This window comes from Ammodytes marinus (genome assembly GCF_949987685.1).
Source record: "Ammodytes marinus genome assembly, chromosome: 13".
Lineage (NCBI taxonomy): Eukaryota > Metazoa > Chordata > Actinopteri > Uranoscopiformes > Ammodytidae > Ammodytes > Ammodytes marinus.
In genome coordinates this window covers 29,811,971-29,831,970 of record NC_137217.1, presented here as the reverse complement: position 1 = coordinate 29,831,970, position 20,000 = coordinate 29,811,971, and the positions used below count along the sequence as shown (strand labels likewise).

General features: G+C 41.3%; 2 protein-coding genes across 2 annotated transcripts in view; both read left to right on the top strand.

Moving 5' to 3' along the window:
- Window positions 1-843: 843 nt before the first annotated feature.
- On the top strand, window positions 844-5,306 carry elp6 (elongator acetyltransferase complex subunit 6). Its single transcript, XM_080038906.1, has 7 exons — window positions 844-1,096; window positions 1,338-1,416; window positions 1,833-1,903; window positions 2,084-2,208; window positions 2,829-3,048; window positions 3,554-3,715; window positions 4,443-5,306. Exons 1-7 carry the CDS (start codon window positions 1,043-1,045, stop codon window positions 4,566-4,568), a joined length of 837 nt encoding a protein of 278 aa, XP_079895032.1. The 5' UTR covers window positions 844-1,042; the 3' UTR covers window positions 4,569-5,306.
- A 442-nt stretch (window positions 5,307-5,748) lies between these two features.
- The window catches only part of scap (SREBF chaperone), a 47,124-nt gene continuing 32,872 nt past the window's right edge, over window positions 5,749-20,000 (top strand). The window contains exons 1-2 of the mRNA XM_080039660.1: window positions 5,749-5,873; window positions 18,602-18,805. Coding sequence (XP_079895786.1) covers window positions 18,684-18,805 — 122 coding nt within the window. The 5' untranslated portion in view covers window positions 5,749-5,873; window positions 18,602-18,683. The remainder of the gene's footprint in view (window positions 5,874-18,601; window positions 18,806-20,000) is intronic.

Genomic DNA, 20,000 nt, shown 5'->3' with positions numbered 1-20,000 from the left:
TATTATCCTCGAAAGATCAATTGAGGGGTGATCTTAATTTATAATGATGTTGAGTATTTTACTGATCCTTGCTAAAAGAGTCTGTTTTGTTTCTTGCAGACAGAGAGAGTTGCAGAAAGATATCCATCCTGATTACTTGACTCACTCTGAGAACTTTAATCTTATAACCTCTAAATGAGCTCATTGTCTGGTTTGAACATGTTTCAGAATCGAATACACATCTTTCAACCATAGATAGCTTTCAACACATTCATTGAAATGTTGTTGCTCAAACTGCTCAACTAAGGACATTGGTCAAATTAATAACAGTAGGCTATAGTTCTATATATAGATGTATATTTGTAAGTTTCCCTAATCAATATTTTATGTTATCAGTGGATCAAATTATCAGGCTATAGGCCTATGTGTCGATTGTATAGGAACACATTGTATTTTTTATCTTTTTATTCCTTTTACTTCCACAACCAGCAGGAGTCGCTGTCTTCATCTCAACACGGACAGAAACACGTCGAAGAAGTCGCCATGTGCTTGCAAAGATCGTCTATTAAGAAAAGCTGTGCATAAACTGTCACCATGGCGACGGACATTCTGTCACAGACTTTACATGGCTGGTTCCCAGAATTAAAATCAATAAAAAAAAATCCTGTTAAGCCAGTCTTTAAACTTTATATTTTGTTTTTGTGTAGTTCGGAGTTACTGAAACTCGCGAAATGTTTTCCGGAAAGTAAGATGTTAATGTAGAAGTAACGGCTTCTCTGTTGTCCAAAGGTCCTTTATTTTAGCTGCGGAGTGAGACCTCTGTCGTTTTTTTCCACTCATATTCGGTATCATGCTACTTGATGTTAGCACAGCAGCTAGCAGAGTCAAAATCTGTCAAATTATGGAGTAAACTACTATCTCTGACGCAACTTTATAGCCCATGAATTTACAAGACACACTTTTATACTAATTCCTGCCAATAACTCCCTTTTTGTAGCCTGTTTTAGCCCTCTTATGAACCGTTTAACGTGTATTATTTACAGTTTAGCTAGTGAGGTTAGCCATGTATACAGAACTCAACAGCATCCTCAACACATCTCCTGACAGCTTCACACAGGTGAGCGGAATGATAATTTTTTTTATTTATTTTGAAAGGTGACATGCACTGTAGCGTTGATTTATTAAGATGTAGCATATTGTTCTACGTGTACTTTGTTACTGTACTGTGATACCTAATGTTTTATAATTGTGTGTCTCCACTGTGATCTAAACCAAACATGTCGCAATAAGTAAATTAAGTATTATTTGTTCTACATGCTAACGTTGCTGTTATGTTTGTAATTTTTTTTAACCCACAGGGAGAATTTATCCTGTTGTCAGACAGACGGAGTGATGCCTCGTTCCTCATTCACCACTACCTCTCTTTGTACCTACGAGGTGAGATGGATGGATGGATGGATTTATTGATTCAGTACTAATAATTAACATAGACGACCAACAACACACAGTTCTTTCAAAGACACACACACACACACACACACACACACACACACACACACACACACACACACACACACACACACACACACACACACACACACACACACACACACACACACACGTACATATAAGTAACATCCATTCAGCTTCAAGGCAAGATATTACTATGTGTTTAATAAAAGTTCAAATATGCATTGTTCAATGTTATCACTTGTTACCAAAATGGACCACAGCTGATGTTCGTCTGTCTGCCTGCCTGTCTGTCTGTCTCTATGTCTGTCTGTCTGTATGCCTTTCTGTCTGTCTGTTTGTCTGTCTGTCTGTCTGTCTGTCTGTTTCTCTTCTTATTTCAGCGCGCTGTAAGGTGTTGTTCCTGGGTCTGGTGCAGTCTTTCAATCACTACAGTGCAATCAGTCAGAGATTGGTGAGTTCCTCCACTACTGTTGTATTATTGGTAATATTGACATGCAATATAGTGTAACCATTATTTTTCAACTTTTATTTATTTTAAATTTTTTTTAAATTTGTTTCACATACAATCTGGTGTGATTTTAACAGGCTGTGTGTGTGTGTGTGTGTGTGTGTGTGAATTGTGTGTATTTAGGGTCTAAGCCTATCACAGGCAAAGGAGAAAGGTCAGCTGGTTTTCTTAGAGGGACTGAATGAGTCGCTGTCTGTTCTGATTCCTCAAGAAAACATCAGCGAAACTCAAGCCTTGGACTTTCTCAGGTACAAACCATGTTTCACTTTTGTAGCTGCAACATTATTTATTTTGTCTTAACTGCACACACATAAGTATTGTATATGTTCCAGTTTCCTTCATGATTTTTATACATTTTTGCTTCACTTTTGTTAGGTGTTTGCAACTTTATATATTTCTATAATTATTTATTTATATTGAGCAAGGCACTTAAACCCCAAACTGTTCCAGGGGTGCTGTACCCCTGGCTGACCCTGCGCTCTGACCCCCTCTGAAGTGTGGTAACTTGAGAGGGGATATGCGAAAAGACGAATTTCAATGTGCCTCGTGTAAATTGACTAATAAAGATAACTTAAAGACCTACCTCACCGGTGGAAATATGAAGGTGTATTGAACTCTGTGATCCTATGTAGTATAAATGTGCAACAATTTTAGAAATCGGTTCATCCTAGCCTGAGAAAAGGCAGTAAGAGGGTTTTATGGTCTCACTGTAAAATGTAGGGTTATGATTAACAGGACAGATGGGCCAAGAGAAGACTGAGGGAAGAAAAACCTCATTCACTGTATTATAATAGCGATGTTATTATGATAGATCGCTGGTTCCGTATGGGTGAAGTATTCCTTTAACTTAAATGTCTCTGTCTTCCAGGGATCCTTCCGTCGGCCTGAAGAGTCTGTATGAGTTTGTCCGCTCCAGTGTGCGTGTGCCTGGGGTCGGGGCGCAGGGTGAGGGGGGGTCAGTGGAGGAGTGGGGACCCCCTGTGCTGCTGGTGGACGACCTCAGTGTGCTGCTCAGTCTGGGGGCGAGCGTAGGAGCCGTGCTGGACTTCAGCCACTACTGCAGAGCCACCGTCTGCTCACAGCTAAAGGTGAGTCAAGGTGTTAATGTAGGAATGTGACATATGAGGATGTGCGAGTCTACATATATTTCCTACCGTCATTACTCTTGCAAATTCGATGTAGGACAAGGTGTTTTGGGGTGAAAATGTAAGAAAATAAGCCTTTTATGTTTATTGTAACTTTACCTATGGAATTAATAAAAACATTACTAACAAAACTAAAACTAAAAAGTTTGAATATTCGGAGTTAGAATCACTCCACTAGCTTCAATTTTATTTTATTTGAGACATTGCAGTTGAATCTATCTATTCATAATCTGTATTCACTAATGCAGTGCTTACAAACCTTACAACATTTTTCAATAATGTACCCTTTGAAATATTTTCCCAGACAGTACCCCCATTTGCGAATCACCGCACTTATGACTGCTGAACTCTATATTCAGTAAAGGGGGTTCGAATAAAGTGATAATAAAAACGAAAACCTCTGTCTGTCTGTGTCTGTGCCTGTGTCTGTGCCTGTGTCTGTCTGTAGGGCAATGTGGTGATGCTGTCTCGCTGTGACGGAGAGGAAGAGGAGGACGAGGGAGAGGACGAAGGCTCAGAGAGACTCCTGAAGGGCCTGACCCACCAGTGCAGCCTCACTCTGCATGTACAGGGTCTCCCCACCGGATACTGCAGGGACATACACGGACAGGTGTGTGTGTGTGTGTGTGTGTCAGTCTCTTGTTTATGTGTGTGTGTGTGTTTGATTAATCTGTTGATCTACATAATGTCAGACAAAATACTACCGTATTTACAGTGCTTTCCATGAAAACTGTGTAAAATAAATAAATTATAAAAATGTAAAGTTTTTGAATCTTTTGAAAGCTCTGGAATTAATATATTTTGTGCAAGAATAGAAATTTAAGTTATTTAGATTTTTTTTTAACATTACCAGTAACTTAAGGTATAAATTGTGAATAAAATAGTGATACACACGGTATTTGTGATACGTTATATGTACATCTACAGTAGTGCAAGACACATCAAAATAACATCCTGCAATAGCGATTATACTGCCTATTTCAACACTGTATGCACTGCTGAGAAACGGCATTTTGTTTCATGTATTGTATGGAAGTACAGTTTTTTGAAATGCCAATAAATGGAATCTTAAATCTTGAATAATAAAGCCCACTGAGACAAATGTATTTGTGATTCTGGGCTATACAAATAAAACTGATTTGATTTGAATAATAATCTAAGTAAACCAATAGTGTTGTTTGTTTGCCATATTTAAAGTGCCCCTTTTATCCAAAACTGATTCTTTTTTTTTTCCATTGCATTTGAGAGAGATTATATGTACATCAGTAGTTCAAAAAAGATTAAAACATGTGACCATAGTAATGTTTAAGTCATTTAATAGTGTTTTTTGTTTTCAGGTGGAAGTGTGTTGGAGGAGGAGAAACAGTGACGGGCAGAACACACAGAAGAAACTCTTTCAGTACAAAGTTCACGATAAAGGAGCGTCTTTCTTTGCTCCCGGGACGTCCAGCGCTGTCCTCTAGTCCCACACTCCAAAGCCCTCGTTTGCCTTGTCTCTCTTTTTACACTTGAAAACTGATAAGACATGTTTTTATATCACATGATGATACAAAATGTTGGTTGTTTTGCTGCCAAAGTGGTCGGTTAAGCTTGATGAAATTACTAGCAAAAGCAAGTTAGCAACCCGTTTTACATTTGGATGCTAACTATTGTCAGCAACCAAGTCTGGACCTCAGACAGTTTGGAAGAAGGATGTTGTGATCATGCCAGCTGATAGGATAGCCTAGTTCAAGAATTCTGAATTGCTTACACAATTTTTTTTTTTTTTAAGCTTTTTTTTATTAGACAGTACAGAGTTGAAATGGGGAGACAGAGAGAGAGAGAGGGGGGGGGGGGATGACATGCAGTAAAAGTCCACGGGTCTGATTTGAACCCACGACCACTGCAACGAAGGCCGGAGTCGATATGTTACGCGGCTCTATCCACTATGCCACCGGAGCGCCCTTTACACAACATTTTTTCCACAAATAATTTAAGTGAAAACAAAAATCCCAATTTCAGTCATTATCAGACCGGTGTGCTGAAGACGTGACTACAGACTCTGTGCTATTGTCAATATTATTATTAATAATAATAATATTATTATTATTATTATTATTATTATTATTTTTTTTTAATTTTTTTTACAACATGCTACGTATGCACAGCGTTTACATTTGTAATGGTTAGTGAATATCTATGGACAATGGCGGGACTGAGATGTTGCTTTCAACCAATAAAGAAAATACATTGGTTACACAGTGACTGTTGTATGAATAATTTGAGTGACTATTTCCACCCAGAATGTTTTAATTTCACAAGCATTCTCTGCACTGATGGTCTCATTTGCAAGTAATAATTTCAGATCATCAGAGGAAAAATTAGACTGTTTCAGAAATATTTAAAAGTTCCTCGTACCATATTGCATTACTTTCTTTTAGATTCTAATAGGAAAGTGATGTAGTTGTACGTGTGGCCGCTAGATGTCGCCATATGCTCGCTGTTTAATGCAGGGTGAGAGGTCGGAGTGGAGAGGGCGCTCCGGGGTTTGACAACCAACCACCAACCCGCAACCAACTCACTATTGCTGCTCTTGCTCCTGAATTTTCAGCATCACAACACACACATAACGAGTTAGCATTTTACTTTTATTTCCCCTTCCCCAAAACACTGAAGGAATAACTAACGCGCACAGGAGGAGAAATACCACCATAGCAACTGCGTTTACAAGGAGTAATAACGCCGTAGCAACAAGCATTTGAAGGACTGTTTTCTGAAGTTTTGTCCAGGTAAGTCTAAGCTACAAGCCCGTTAGCATGAGTTAGCTTCGAGGCGCAGGATAAGCATGGGAGCTCCTGGATTGTATAATGACATAATACCAGATAACTGAGCGGCTGTTTTAAGGCCATAGCGAGATAGTCTTACACACACACAATCAGATATAAGTCCCTAGCGTGCCAAACAGTGTTGTACAATGTAGTTTCTTTCGCACAGGCGACGATAGCGTGTTAATTAGTTTCTCGTGGTTTCACAATGACAGCTCTGTTAACCAAGCGCTGCTTACGCGGTCCTCTCTGTAGCATTTTAACACACATTTACTGTTATTACCACAAGCGTTTCTAGTTGATTTTAAATCAGTTATTGATCGGGAAATGGGTTTAATAGGTTCACGAAGAGCTAGCGTAGCCTAGCAGCCGCCTGTTAGCTCTGTTTGTTAGCCTTTAGCTTCGTGCCATAACAATTAGTGGCTTTGTTGTTAATTCCCTCCAATTCGTAAAAGTGTTTCCCTTAGTCGCAAACTTAGGTTGTTAGTTTATAACATAGACTATTGTTACAACGCCTCAACATATATAAATATCACTTATTTTGTAGTGAAAGTTGAAGACAAATTGTAAGACACTGGGAGCTAACGTTGGCTAACAGTTTCAGCCAACGGTAGTCAGTTGGTTGATGAAATATTTGATTCAGTTTTGAAGATAAAATTCGCCCAATTAGAACACACAACGAGGGTAATTTGTGTGATACATAGGTACATTTGAATAGCGTTAATACTATTATTAAATAGGTCATTATTTGCACATGCTAGCTCAGAGCTGTGTACACATTATTGTCAAACTATTGCAAAAGGTTCATGGATTTCTGTTTGCTTTTAGATGTGGCAACTAAGATTGATTTGTCAAAAGCTTTTCCGCCTTGTCATTGTGTCAAGGTCTACTACCCCTCCATAGCAGTAAACGTGCACTGTATGTATTCAAGGATCATCCCATTAACCGTGTGTGTGTGTGTGTGTGTGTGTGTGTGTGTGTGTGTGTGTGTGTGTGTGTGTGTGTGTGTGTGTGTGTGTGTGTGTGTGTGTGTGTGTGTGTGTGTGTGTGTGTGTGTGTGTGTGTGTGTGTGTGTGTGTGTGTCACCCTTGGGCGCTTCTTGGCCCTGGCTTTGGGAGCTCACTGTGTGCTGCTAGCTTGTAGGTAACGATGTAACGATGCGACATAATTACATCATTCCTGCACGTGTTGACTATAATTATTTCACCATTTTGGCAGTTAGTTACAAGTGCTACAAATACAAATAAAAACGACTACTTTACTAAGGGTTAACAATTTGGTGTGCCTCTTTTTTTGGTCCCCCCCAACAAACAAATCTGAAATAGCCTACTTGATTGATCACTGGGGAAATTCATTTCGTTACAGTTGCTCCAACTTAGAATATAAAATGTATAGTATGTGGAAAAATAAATGCACAAGTGTATACTATTTGCTTTATGCCACAAGGTAAAGCCTTACAATATGTATCTAACAACACTTCTAAACGAATAAGAGGTAAAAATAAGTATCAACATTATGCTGCGATATGTAAACAATGTAGTGCTGGAAGACAACTAGAGTATGTGAGATACAATGTAATATCTGTAAACATTCGATTGGCATGCAAAAGTTATAGGTATAGCCCATAAATATAGCATCAACAACTACAATATCGATATTACTATAACAGCACTGTACAGCTGTGACTATAATCAGTGATGTGTGCAGTTAAATTATTGCACTGCACGTGAAATAGATTAGAAGATACTTGCTTAAACCTTGAAGGGTGCAAAGTGGACAGTCCAAGGTCCAGACTATTAGAGCGAGAGAGAGAGAGAGAGAGAGAGAGAGAGAGAGAGAGAGAGAGAGAGAGAGAGAGAGAGAGAGAGAGAGAGAGAGAGAGATGGCCAAAGGACTTTTTTTTTCGACCTGTCAGTGTTGCATTTTGACACAAAACACATAGTCAGAAGAAATGGAGAAATCGTTGTGCCTGTGACAGACTAGTAGTGCCTATTAGTGCACATCATTGGTTATTACAGTACAGTTACTGATCTACAGGACATTTTCCCTCTTTCTTGTCAACAGCGCCGGTTGTAAAAAGGGCCTGTGTGTTTATCTACAGTACTTAATGGGAGTCACTCTGCTTCCACATTATGCAACTGACTATGGGATTGACTGGCGGCCGCTTGCTGCTGCTATAGTCATGTTACGGATAATGGACACAGCCTAACATGGCTCTCAGGGATGTTTGTGGATATTTCTTGTGTAGGTTTTTTTTCTGTCCATGGATATATATATATTTAAAATAAGGACTTCTAAATGATACAGACTATTGCTGACTATTCTGATGATGGATTTTAACTCTATAAACCCTGGGGATTCCTTCAAGCTAGGAATATTGGGGAGTGTTGCAAAGAGGTAAGGTGCTAAGAGGATGTTTTTAAATGTGTATGGAAAAAGTCTAAATCTTCCTCTGATGATCATAAATCACCTATAACAGCAAACCAGACCATGAGGGAAAATATTGCAATTTTTTATATAGTTAGTATTAATACCTTCGCTCAGGTCTGCTAGGATTTATTCTTTATTCTGTGTGTGTGTGTGTGTGTGTGTGTGTGTGTGTGTGTGTGTGTGTGTGTGTGTGTGTGTGTGTGTGTGTGTGTGTGTGTGTGTGTGTGTGTGTGTGTGTGTGTGTGTGTGTGTGTGTGTGTGTGTGTGTGTGTGTCTTTGTGTCAAAATAGTAATTCTAGCTTTTGAAGTTTTGATATATCCTTGACACATGTAGTACTTCTGTAAAAGTCAATGCATTTTTTTAAGCTCACAGTCATGTTGTAGGCATGTCGCTTTTCACAATACTACCGTTATCTAGGTGGGAACATCTATTTGAGCTGCAGAGATCCCCGTGACTGATTGTCTGCATTTTGTCATTGTGTGAAACACTCCCTGCGTTCCAATCCACCATACTTCCCTACTATTTAGTATGCCAAAAAAAAGTTTTGGATGTCCCAATACATGCACGTCAATTGTAGTATGCTGAAAATACATAAATGCCCCATTAACTCCAATAGCATTTTGGAGTATTCGTCTTTATTCTTGACATTTCTCAACATAATGAAAAAAAGAAATCTTCCTCATCTGATTTTTTTCTCTCTCCTGTGGCCCTTAAACTCTTCTGTACTTTAGTATGTAGTGTAGTAAAAAGAAAGAGTATGTGATTTGGAACGCAGGGACAGTTATATATCTGTGGCTGTGTGTTTTTTGTTTGGGAGTAATTGTGCCAGCTTCTCACGTGGGGATGCTGCATATAGACTGGTCTTTGTTACATTATTATTTGTTGCCTAGTAGCAAGAATGTGTCAAAGCACAAGGTTCTTTAAGGCGGACATTTTACATGTTGTTGTCATAAAGATTTACTTGTGGGTTGTTAGGTTTGGGTATAAAATGCTGTTGTACTATAGCTAGCTGGTATATTTTTTTATTTTTTTGGCATTTTAAAGCTAGATAGTACAGAGTTGAAATGGGGAGACAGAGAGAGGGAGAGGGAGAGAGAGAGAGAGAGAGAGGGAGAGAGGGAGAGAGAGAGAGAGAGGGGGGATGACCTGCAGTAAAGGTCCACGGGGGGGATGACCTGCAGTAAAGGTCCACGGGTCGGATTTGAACCCGCGACCACTGCAACGAAGGCCGGAGCCAATATGGTACGCGCTCTATCCACTGCACCACCGGAGCGCACCTAGCTGGTATATTTCAACAAGCACCATCCAACCAGACTGAAAAGTATCTCCAAATGATCGGCGCTATAGTTACCTGCCAAAGTTGCTGGGGATAATTCAAACTTGGCCGCAGCAAATGTATTTTTTTTTGTTGGCCCTAAACCATTCAGTGCTTTATAAACCAACAGCATAATTTTGAAAATCAATTAATTTTACTGACAGGAAGGAGCCAGTGTAAATACTTCAGAACTGGAGAGATGTGATCCACTTTCTAGGTCCTATATAGTGAGGACTCGAGCAGCAGCGTTCTGAATAAGCTACAGCTGTTTGATAGATTTTAGAAAGCCTCCCTCAAACTTTTTATGCCTTTTTAGATGTGAACATGTCAGTAGCTACACCATGCATGATAGCCCTGCTCCCTGTGTGTGTGTGTGTGTGTGTGTGTGTGTGTGTGTGTGTGTGTGTGTGTGTGTGTGTGTGTGTGTGTGTGTGTGTGTGTCTGTGTGTCTGTGTGTCTGCGTGTGTGTGTGTGTGTGTGTGTGTGTGTCCCTGTCTGTGTGTGTGTCTGCGTGTGTGTCCCTGTGTGTGTGTGTCCCTGTCTGTGTGTGTGTGTGTGTGTGTGTGTGTGTGTGTGTGTGTTGCGTGTGTTGCACTGAACAGAGGAGGAGTGCAGCAGTGGGGAGAAGGCCATATAGCTCGTCAACTTTCCAATCAGCTCAATCCGGGATTAGTTAACTGACGGAAACTCACTGACTGAGCCTTAGCCAGACCAGGTCTCTCTCTCTCTCTACCTGCCACATGCATGTTAAAGGCCTACTTCACCGGTTTGAATATGAAGGTGTATTGAATTCTGAGATCCTATGTAGTATAAATGTGCGAAGAAAATTGAAATCGGTTCATCCTAGCCTGAGAAAAGGCAGAAAGAGTGTTTTTTTTAACCCTATATTTCTCTTTCTCGTGACATCACAGAAAGAGAAATATAGGGTTAAAAAAAAACTTACTTTGTAAATATTACTGTGATGTCACAGTAAAAGACATCACAGTAATATTTACAAAGTAAGTTTTTAACACACCCATACAGGTCTATTGTAACACTGTAGCACACAGCATAACTGGACACACAGGCAGACAGACAGACAGACAGACAGACAGACAGACAGACAGACAGGCAGGCAGGCAGGCAGCTAAGAGATGGAGGCATTTATTGAAACCCGGTGGATAGTCCACTTCAGGTCAACATTTTTTTTTTTTTTTTAACATAATATCTTTTTTTTTTTGGCATTTTCAAGCTTTATTAGATAGTACAGAGTTGAAATGGGGAGACAGAGAGAGAGAGAGAGGGGGGGCTGACCTGCAGTAAAGGTCCACGGGTCGGACTTGAACCCACGACCACTGCAACGTCGAAGGCCCGGAGCCAATATGGTACGCGCTCTATCCACTACGCCACCGGAGCGCCCCGTGATAGTCCACTGTCCTACTACAGTCTCAGAGCAGAAAGGACTCGTCTTCAAAAGGCCTTCTTGTCCTTTGTAGGTGCAGGAGCCATTGTGTGAGCGTGCCAGTAGAGCGCTGCCGTTTGTACTGTACTACTGGGTATTTATAACAGCAGATCAAGAGACTCACTCCTGAGGCTAAATGTTTCCGTTGCTCCCGGGGGGGCGAGCCGAGCAGTCTCTCACACACACACACAGCCGCACACACAGCCGCACACACAGCCGCACACACAGCCGCACACACAGCCGCACACAGTCGCACACAGCCGCACACACAGCCGCACACACAGCCGCACACACAGCCGCACACACAGTCGCCCGCTTCCAGAGGGAGATACACTATGTGGACCACAAGATAAAACATCTCAGTGCCGCTGCCGCTGTTTTCAAGGGACACAAACGGGCACGAGGCATAAACGCAACCTGGTCTCCCATTAGCAGGTATGGAGAGCAGTGTAAAGTGTAGACAGTGAATGTATGTATTTCATGCCCCTGTAAAGCACTTTGCCTTGTCTGAATTGTGCTATAGAAATAGATAAATAGACTTGCCTTGATTCTGGAGAAAGCTTGTTGTCAAAGTGAGTGAATATTCTCCTCAAGATCCGCTACCTGTCCGTACTGTGTGTGCATTGAGAAAAAATAAGTGTTAATACTCAGCCTAGGCTCTGTAAACAGGTATGTAAACAATATGTCAACATAGGGGGCCCACTGTAGATAGCAACATGTCAGTTTACAGAGCCTAGGCTGTGTATTAGCATTGGATTTTTTTTTCATCACACACACACAGTACAGACATGTAGCAAATCTTGAGGAGACAACAAGCACTCTCCAGAATTGCTGACTGCTCCTTTAAACCTGCAGTGTGTAGAATTTTGGGTTTCATTTCCTAGCAGATTTTGTAGAAAGTAATTATAATATCCACAAGTGCATTTAATTTAGTGCATAATAGCTGAACATTTTTTTTTTAATTATTATTTTTTCCCTTAGAAAGGGTCTCATATATGTCCATATTTCTGCATATTTTGGACCAAGGCCTAGTGCCGCCATTCTTGAAAGTGTCATAGCTGAAATGTCATCAGGTGCATTGTTTAAATTTTTGAATTGTTCTTGTCCTTGAAGGCCACTGTAGCTTCAGTTATTATTCGAAAGGGTTGGGGTTACCCAGGGAGCGTTGCATTCTAGAACTTTGTAGAACTTTCTTGATGATGTCATATTACACACTGCACCTTTAAGGCTGGTATAATGGATACACTGTGGTAAACAATGGATGATTTGGCAATAATACCTAACTCATTATGCCTGGATTTGCATCTTTAAAAATAAGTGTATAGATGTTGGATAAAGCCAGAGTTCAAAACTGTTTAATCTTTACAATACGAGTATCCAAAGTTTTTGCAGAGCAGATTTTGGATTCAGCCTTTTTTATTTTTTTTTAAATGTAATAAGTTGAAAAAATGGCCGTTAAAGATGGATGGTTGTATAGGAGAAATATACACACCCAACCAGACAAGGTTTAGTCAAATAAACACAGAGATATTGTGTATATTTTGGAATTTCTATTTAAACTAGTATGAAAGAAGACATCTTATGGAAGCAGAATAAACAGTAGGATTAGATACTGCGCCACCTGGACGTTTGCAGTATGTTGGGAATGGCAGCCAGTTAAACATTGTAATATCAGTGTGTAACTACACACACTGATATGATAGGCACACTGAGTAAACACAGCTGAGATTGGGCAGAAAAAGTAAACAAGAAATTTGAGTTGATATGGGAAACTGAATGAACTGACTTATAGGCCGTATCCAAACGACTTACATGGGTATTACTATTTTCATAACCATATTATCTCTTTTCTGTGTGTTTGGTGGGCCCCCTTTTGTTTACATACCAGTAAGTTTACAGAGCCTAGGCTGTGTGTATTAACACTGGATTGTTTTTTCCATCGCACACACAGTTCGTACAGGTAGCGGTATCGTGGGGATAATATATGATTTTGACAAAAAGTGATTTCGACAACAATCTCCAGAATTGCTGATTCCACCTTTAAACTACATAAATAATCTCTCTTAAATGCCAGTGTCACCTACCCTACTCTACCTGAAAAGTTATATTTACCCACTTGCAGGTAAGCCAGGCAGTATTTCAGGTTAGAGGCCAGTCTAAAAACAGCATCGCCATCACCCATTGGCAGTACGATGATTGGATATTGAACAAGTGTTGGGCTCATGTGCATATTCAAATTCATTTAAAAAGAAACTTGTAATACAAAAAAAGTTACTTTTCAAGTATACTTTTACTATGTAAAGTTTTATTGTGGTAGGAGTAAAGGAAACAATTAAGCCTATTTGGGTTTATTTTGGGCGTGTACGATTAGTGTATAGCTCATTTGCATATTACAATTCATTTTCAAAGAAACTTGTAATACAAACATTTTTAATTATCATGGATGCTTTCATTGTGTAAAGTTTCATTTTGATAGGACTAAAGGAAAAAAATAGCCCTATTTGGATATATTGGTGTCTCGCCTTATTGGCACACATCTCGGATTGATGAGAATTAAACATATTTCCTCAACTAGGATTTCTTAGGACTTTTAGTATGTTGTTCTGGACACCTCATAGAAATGATCTGAGCTGAAAAAAATTATTTTACAATTTATTCTATTTTTGGCCCCAAAATGCCTTACCTTGCCTGGCCTAATAGGCTAGTTCATTACACAGAATAATAAAAGCATTTTTATTGGCGGATGAGCCATTTGTTACTTTGCAAACCTAATTTTCAAACTAAATTACCAAAAACAATATACAAAACGATCCAAAGATCTTCTGAATTTACTTGAGTGAGATTGAAGGGTTAATATGTTTGATGCATGCGCGCTCACCGGCCGGCGGGGACACAATTCTTATCAGCGGTAACTTGGCACGCTATCAACTAGGGCTGGCCCGAATTATTCGAATATTCGAATACTCGTTCGGAAAATTAGTATTCGGAGTAGGGCTGGGCGATATATCGAATATATTCGATATATCGCGAGATGTGCTCCAGGGGATGTATAAAATGACCCTATCGCGACCATCGAATACAAACTGGCATGTAATGTGTTTTTTTAGCCGCCGCCGCCACCGGCAAACTCGCTGGTGTTCGCTTCTATCGCTCTTTCCTGTGGCTCTCTGCCCCTCTGCCTCACAGAACATGCATTGGCAACTCACTCACTCACCCCTCCCAACCATGGACATATAAAGAAATGGACACCGTATTGAAAAATGGCGCTCATTCATTCCTATGAAAGCTTCTCATTGGCGCAGAGAAGCAACAAGGAAGCTGCCATATTGCTTTCATGAGAGCCCTGGCACGCCCGAGTGTATGACGTAGTGGCGCCATCGACCTATCAAGAAAGAGGGGGCGGCAACGGGCGGCAAGCGTAGCGGGCTGCCCACTCCCTCCTCCTCCCTCGAAAACAAACTGAAAGCCGTTAAAAGCCGTTGGGCTAATAAAACGCTTGATGTGGCGTTTTGAAATGAAAAAACTTCAGGTTTAATAGTATATGGTCTAAAGATAAGTTTGAGCCTATGATTGATATCCAGAAAAATTTTGCGGCGACACAATCTTGTTCGCCGCTTGTATTGGTGTGTACGGGAAAATCTGCCTTAGGGCTTTCATGGAAAATAAGCTCCCATTCACAGCATGCAGTACTAATGGGTTGGCCACTAGTCCATGCTGGTTGCTCGGAAAAGGCAGTGTCCTGGGGCCCTGCTCCCAACCAGAGTCTCCTGGGCGCGCACCTGTGACGTAGTCTGTGCCCTGTGAGTGTTTACTTTTATCGCCATGTGAAAACAATGACGAGAGGGGGAGAAAAAAAGACGAGGGCTCTGCTCTTATGACAGCCGAACGAGCGGGTGGAGGGGGCGCGAAAGACGGCGAAGGCGGCTGTCGTTCATAGCATGGACCTTTTTTGTAGACGGACGCTTGACAGCATAAGGGGCCGCTGTACAGAGCCTGGTCCTTATGAGAGGAAAGCGAACGAGCGCCGGGGGAGTTTTTGGTCCAACGTCACACAACCACAGCATCCCATTTGATTCTCAGCCGTATTTATTTAAATCCTCTGATTGTCTTCCAGTTTTATTTTCATTAACTAAATACAGGAGAATTAAACAATAAGGCAGGTAACAGAGGGACGATGAGCCACAGCTGTTTGCGCTTGCATGAATCTCTCTCTCGGACTAACAGGCAGAAAACGAAACTTAACTTAGACAGGGAGCAACTGCTCTTAAAGCGACAGTAACCATTATACATGTCAGAGCCTTTTATACACATAGACTACTATTATGGATCAAAACCTGTTCTGCATTTAAAGTGTGGCTGCTATCTTCAGGGGGTTAGTGGTGATAAACAATTAGTAAGTGGTTGTAATGAGTCATAATTAGTGTTCTCAGTTTACAGATTAACAGAAGATGGAAAAAACTGTTTCCAAATAAAATAATGCTGGATCCATTGTATGGGAGTGGAAGGATGTGGAATAATCAATACAGGCTGTGTCTTGATTCAGAGACCACGCAGTTGGTAGGACGCAGTCTCGCGGTCTATGAAGGCTATAGCCTATGAAGGCCGATTTTAAGGCCGGTTTTAAGGCCAACGAGCCTTGTTAAACGAGACGGTCTCCGCAGGTCTCCGTTTACGAGCATTTCCGGTTTACGTAACAAGCCGTTACCTTGCGTGACGACTCGCCGCTCCTGTGCTGCCTAGCAACCCTGATTGCTGCCAACGGAGACAGCCCTGTCAGCGGAGGAAAAAAGAAAAATAAGTTGTCTACCAGACGAAAAGAAAAAAAAGTACATGAAAAAAAGAAAGGAAGATAAAAGTTAAGAAGATGGAGCAACACGTTGCTGTTTTGTTATTTTTTATTTTATTTTATGCAATCTCTGAAAAAAACGCAATGAATCTTGGGATATGTTGGGCCACGAAGGATACATCTGATGCAGCCTTCAAAACTGCTTCAAAACCGTGAAACGAAGGCTGCATTTCACGACCGCATATGAGGAGCCTTGCAAGGAGCCTTGCAAATGGGACAGCCTTTGCGCGCCGCTATGACGCAATCGGTCTTCAAATGCAGCCTACGAGGCCGGTTCCAAGACCGCAACCCCTGAATCAAGACACAGCTACAATGTGCAAACTCTTTGCCATGTGCAAGTTTCAAATTGTTTCAATAGAAAGCACTAAAGAATATAAACATGTTTCATGTAGCCTAATGCATTGTTAGTGCAGGCACATTTTGTAGGGACTATTTAAATCATATTACTGGTGTGATGTTATGCAAAAAATAAATTAAATTGAGCATTTAGGATGTGCTCTAGAGGAGATTTGAAATATATCGAGATATATATCGTGTATCGAGATATAGTAAAAAAATATCGAGATATTGATTTTGGCCCATATCGCCCAGCCCTAATTCGGAGTTTAAATTAGTATTCGGAGCTTCGTTTTTTTTTTTTTTTTTTTTTTTTTTAATAATTTTTTTTTTTTTTTTGAATTTTTTTTTTTTTTTTTTCAAATTTTTTTTTGCAAGAAGCTAGTACTGCAATATAATGTCATCAAATAATTTTATATTTGGATATAAAAGTTAGTAATATTGTAGTAGTAGTAGTAGTAGTAGTAGTATTGCTCATTTAGGAGGATATTACATCACTAAGTGTCATAGCGCATCCATTACTTCACCTCCGAGCGCGTAAATCTTCAACAAAATATGCAGATACTGTCAAAATCGGTTCCAGGGAGTATAAAGGGATTATTAACGTTTAAAAATTTTTTTTTTTTTTTTTTTTAAATTTAATATTTTTTTTTTTTTTTTTTATGTTGTTTTTGATAGTGTGTTTTTCTGGAACGAATATTCGAATATTCGCTCGGAAAAACCAACGAATATTCGAAGCCTGAAAAATGGTATTCGGGCCAGCCCTACTATCAACACACACCTCGGAAGAGAAGGTGCGCGGGGGGGGGGGGGGGGGGCTCGCCTCCCGCTTCGAATGCACAGTGCACATCAAAGGATAACGTTAATGCGCGTTCAGAAAGAGGAAGTCACGGCACTCATGTCTGTTAGCTTTTCAAAATAAGAAATTGAAAATAAAAGTCCCGCAAAACAAATGTTATTTTGGGGATTAATTTCTCCGCGTGAGAAATTTGAGGTGTGGCGTGTGAGAGTGTGAACTGGTTGATTTGCGTGTGTCTCACGGCCAAAGAGTGAGACTTGGCAGCTATGTGCTGCACAAAAATAAAAAATGAAATAAAAAATGTATACTTTTTTTTTTTTTTTTTTTTGGGGGTGGTTGGTAGTCAAGGATGGGGTCTGCCGTTGCTAAGGCGGCCGCCTTAGCTATAAAGCGCTGGGGGAAACACTGGTCTGTCTACGAACAAACGGCTGCTATCCGTCAACATGGACGGTTGTTTTTCACCCATGTGTGATCTATTCTATGGGACATGTACATCGAAGCTGCTCAGCCGGAGTTGCTTGTTTTTCCTCTGGTGGCAACTTGGCAACGTGCCCGCACCTTTTCTCTGCTGCTGAAAGAGCTGTGTGTGTGTGTGTGTGTGTGTGTGTGTGTGTGTGTGTGTGTGTGTGTGTGTGTGTGTGTGTGTGTGTGTGTGTGTGTGTGTGTGTGTGTGTGTGTGTGTGTGTGTGTGTGTGTGTGTGTGTGTGTGTGTGTGTGTGTGTGTGTGTGTGTGTGTGTGTGTGTGTGTGTGTGTGTGTGTGTGTGTGTGTCTTATGTGCTATACATGTGACCCATGTACCAGTATGAAGGAAAACACACACACCATGTCTCTGTCGTCAATAGTGCACGTGCCTTAACGTGGAGTATGTAACAAATTAGGTGTTCAGGATAGAGCCTCACTATAAGAGTCTGTGTGTGTGTGTGTCAGAGAGAGCGAGTGTGTGTGTGTGTGTGTGTGTGTGATTTAGCACCTGTATGTGTTTGTGATTTGCCCCATAGAGTTGTAAGATGATATATTTATGAAAACGTCCCTCTAGGCCTAAGTTTCGCTCCACATTCTGTATGTTCTTATTAACCCCTGAGCTGTCAGTAGGCTGTCAGATGTCATTTTTAAATGTTTGGCTCGTTGCCTCTCTTTCGGGTTCAAGACAAGGCGCCAGAAACCGTTCCTTTAACTGTTGCATTTAAAAAAAAAAAAAAAAAAAAACGGGCAAAAGGACCGCTGTGATGACTCTCTTTTGTCAGCCGTTTTAAAAAACAAAACTAAGACGTCGGGGAAATGAGTCGCTCATGTGCATCCCTAAAACCCAGACCTGTAGTGTTTGAATGATGTATTGACCTATCATGTCTATTTAAGACAAACTTTACTATCATAAACAGTCCTGTGTGTTTGTTGTGACTTGTTTATCAACCCCGTTATGTTGCACTCTATATTTTCAATAACTTCTACGATATGAAACACAAACCAACAACTGTAGTGTATTGAATGATGTATTAACCTATCCCCCCCCCCCCGCCCCCCAGGTCCCTGGATGCCCCTCGTTGCAGCCCTCTCGGCCCCCCAGTGCGTCCTCATGGCCGGGGGGAGTTGACCCCTCGCTGCAGGATGACGCTGCGCCAGCGGCTGAGAGAGAAGATCTCTGCGGCCTTCTACCGCCACGGGCTGCTGTGTGCCTCCTACCCTGTGCCCATCATCCTCTTCACCTCCGCAAGCATTCTCACATGCTGGTAGGTCCTCTGTCTGTCTGTCTGTCTGTCTGTCTGTCTGTCTGTCTGTCTGTCTGTCTGTCTGTCTGTCTGTCTGTCTGCCTGTCTGCCTGTCTGCCTGTCTGTATTCTGGAAAGCATGTAGCAAGCAGCTCTAATACTGCATTAGTGTGTGTGCGTGTAGTACTGTACGTGTGAAAAGCAGCAAAAAGCTTGTGACCAATCGCACGCAAGCATTTACTGAGCACACACGCACATATATACTGAAGCTAAACCTCTCGTGCCAAAAAACGAATAGAAAAATAAATAGACATGGGTCAGAGAGTTTACCAGTAAGAGCATTGTAAAACAATCTCAGCATTTCTCAGCAAGACACACACGCACGCATACAGACACACAAAAACACACAAACACACACACACACACACACACACACACACACACACACACACACACACACACACACACCCACCCAGCTAGGTCAAATGGACAACTGACCACCGCCTTCCCGGGGTGAAGTGAAAGAAAAGAGGTTGGTGATAGCGGGAGGTTCCTGTGAGAAACTGACCCAGTGAGAATGAGAGGCCTGTCCCTGTCCATCTGTCTGACAGGAGGGGGGCCCGACCCAAACAATAGAGTTCTTTGTGGAGGTACAGTCACTATAGTGGCCTCGGAGCAAAGACTTTATAGTCCTGGGGAGAGAGGGAGGGAGGGAGGGAGAGAGAGGGGGAGGGAAGGAGGGAGGGAGGGAGAGAGAGAGGGAGAGAGGGTGGAAGGGAGGGAGGGAGAGAGCGAGTGTGTGAGTGGAGGGAAACCAAGTGAGAAGAGAGGTGTCCATTCCAACTGATAGACTGTATGGACAGGGAGTGGGAGGAGGGTGAGAGGGAGTGACAGTCAGTGTGTGAGAAAGAGAGTGAGAGTGTTTGAGAGAGAGAGAGAGAGTGAGTGAGTAGAAAGGTTCTTCCATTCTAACTGACTGGACAAATCTTTACAGGACAAGACAGTAACATTTGTACTAAGATGACGATACACTGTCTACGTCCGACCTGATAATGTTCTAGATCAATACATGTGACTCACTCTGTTAAAGCTGTAGTGCGGAACTTTTTCATATAAATGAATGCCCGTTACATTCAAGCCATCGCCAAACAAGTTGACACAAAGTTGATTAAGCCTAGCTCCACAAAACTGTATCTGTATTTCTCAGTATGGCAGCG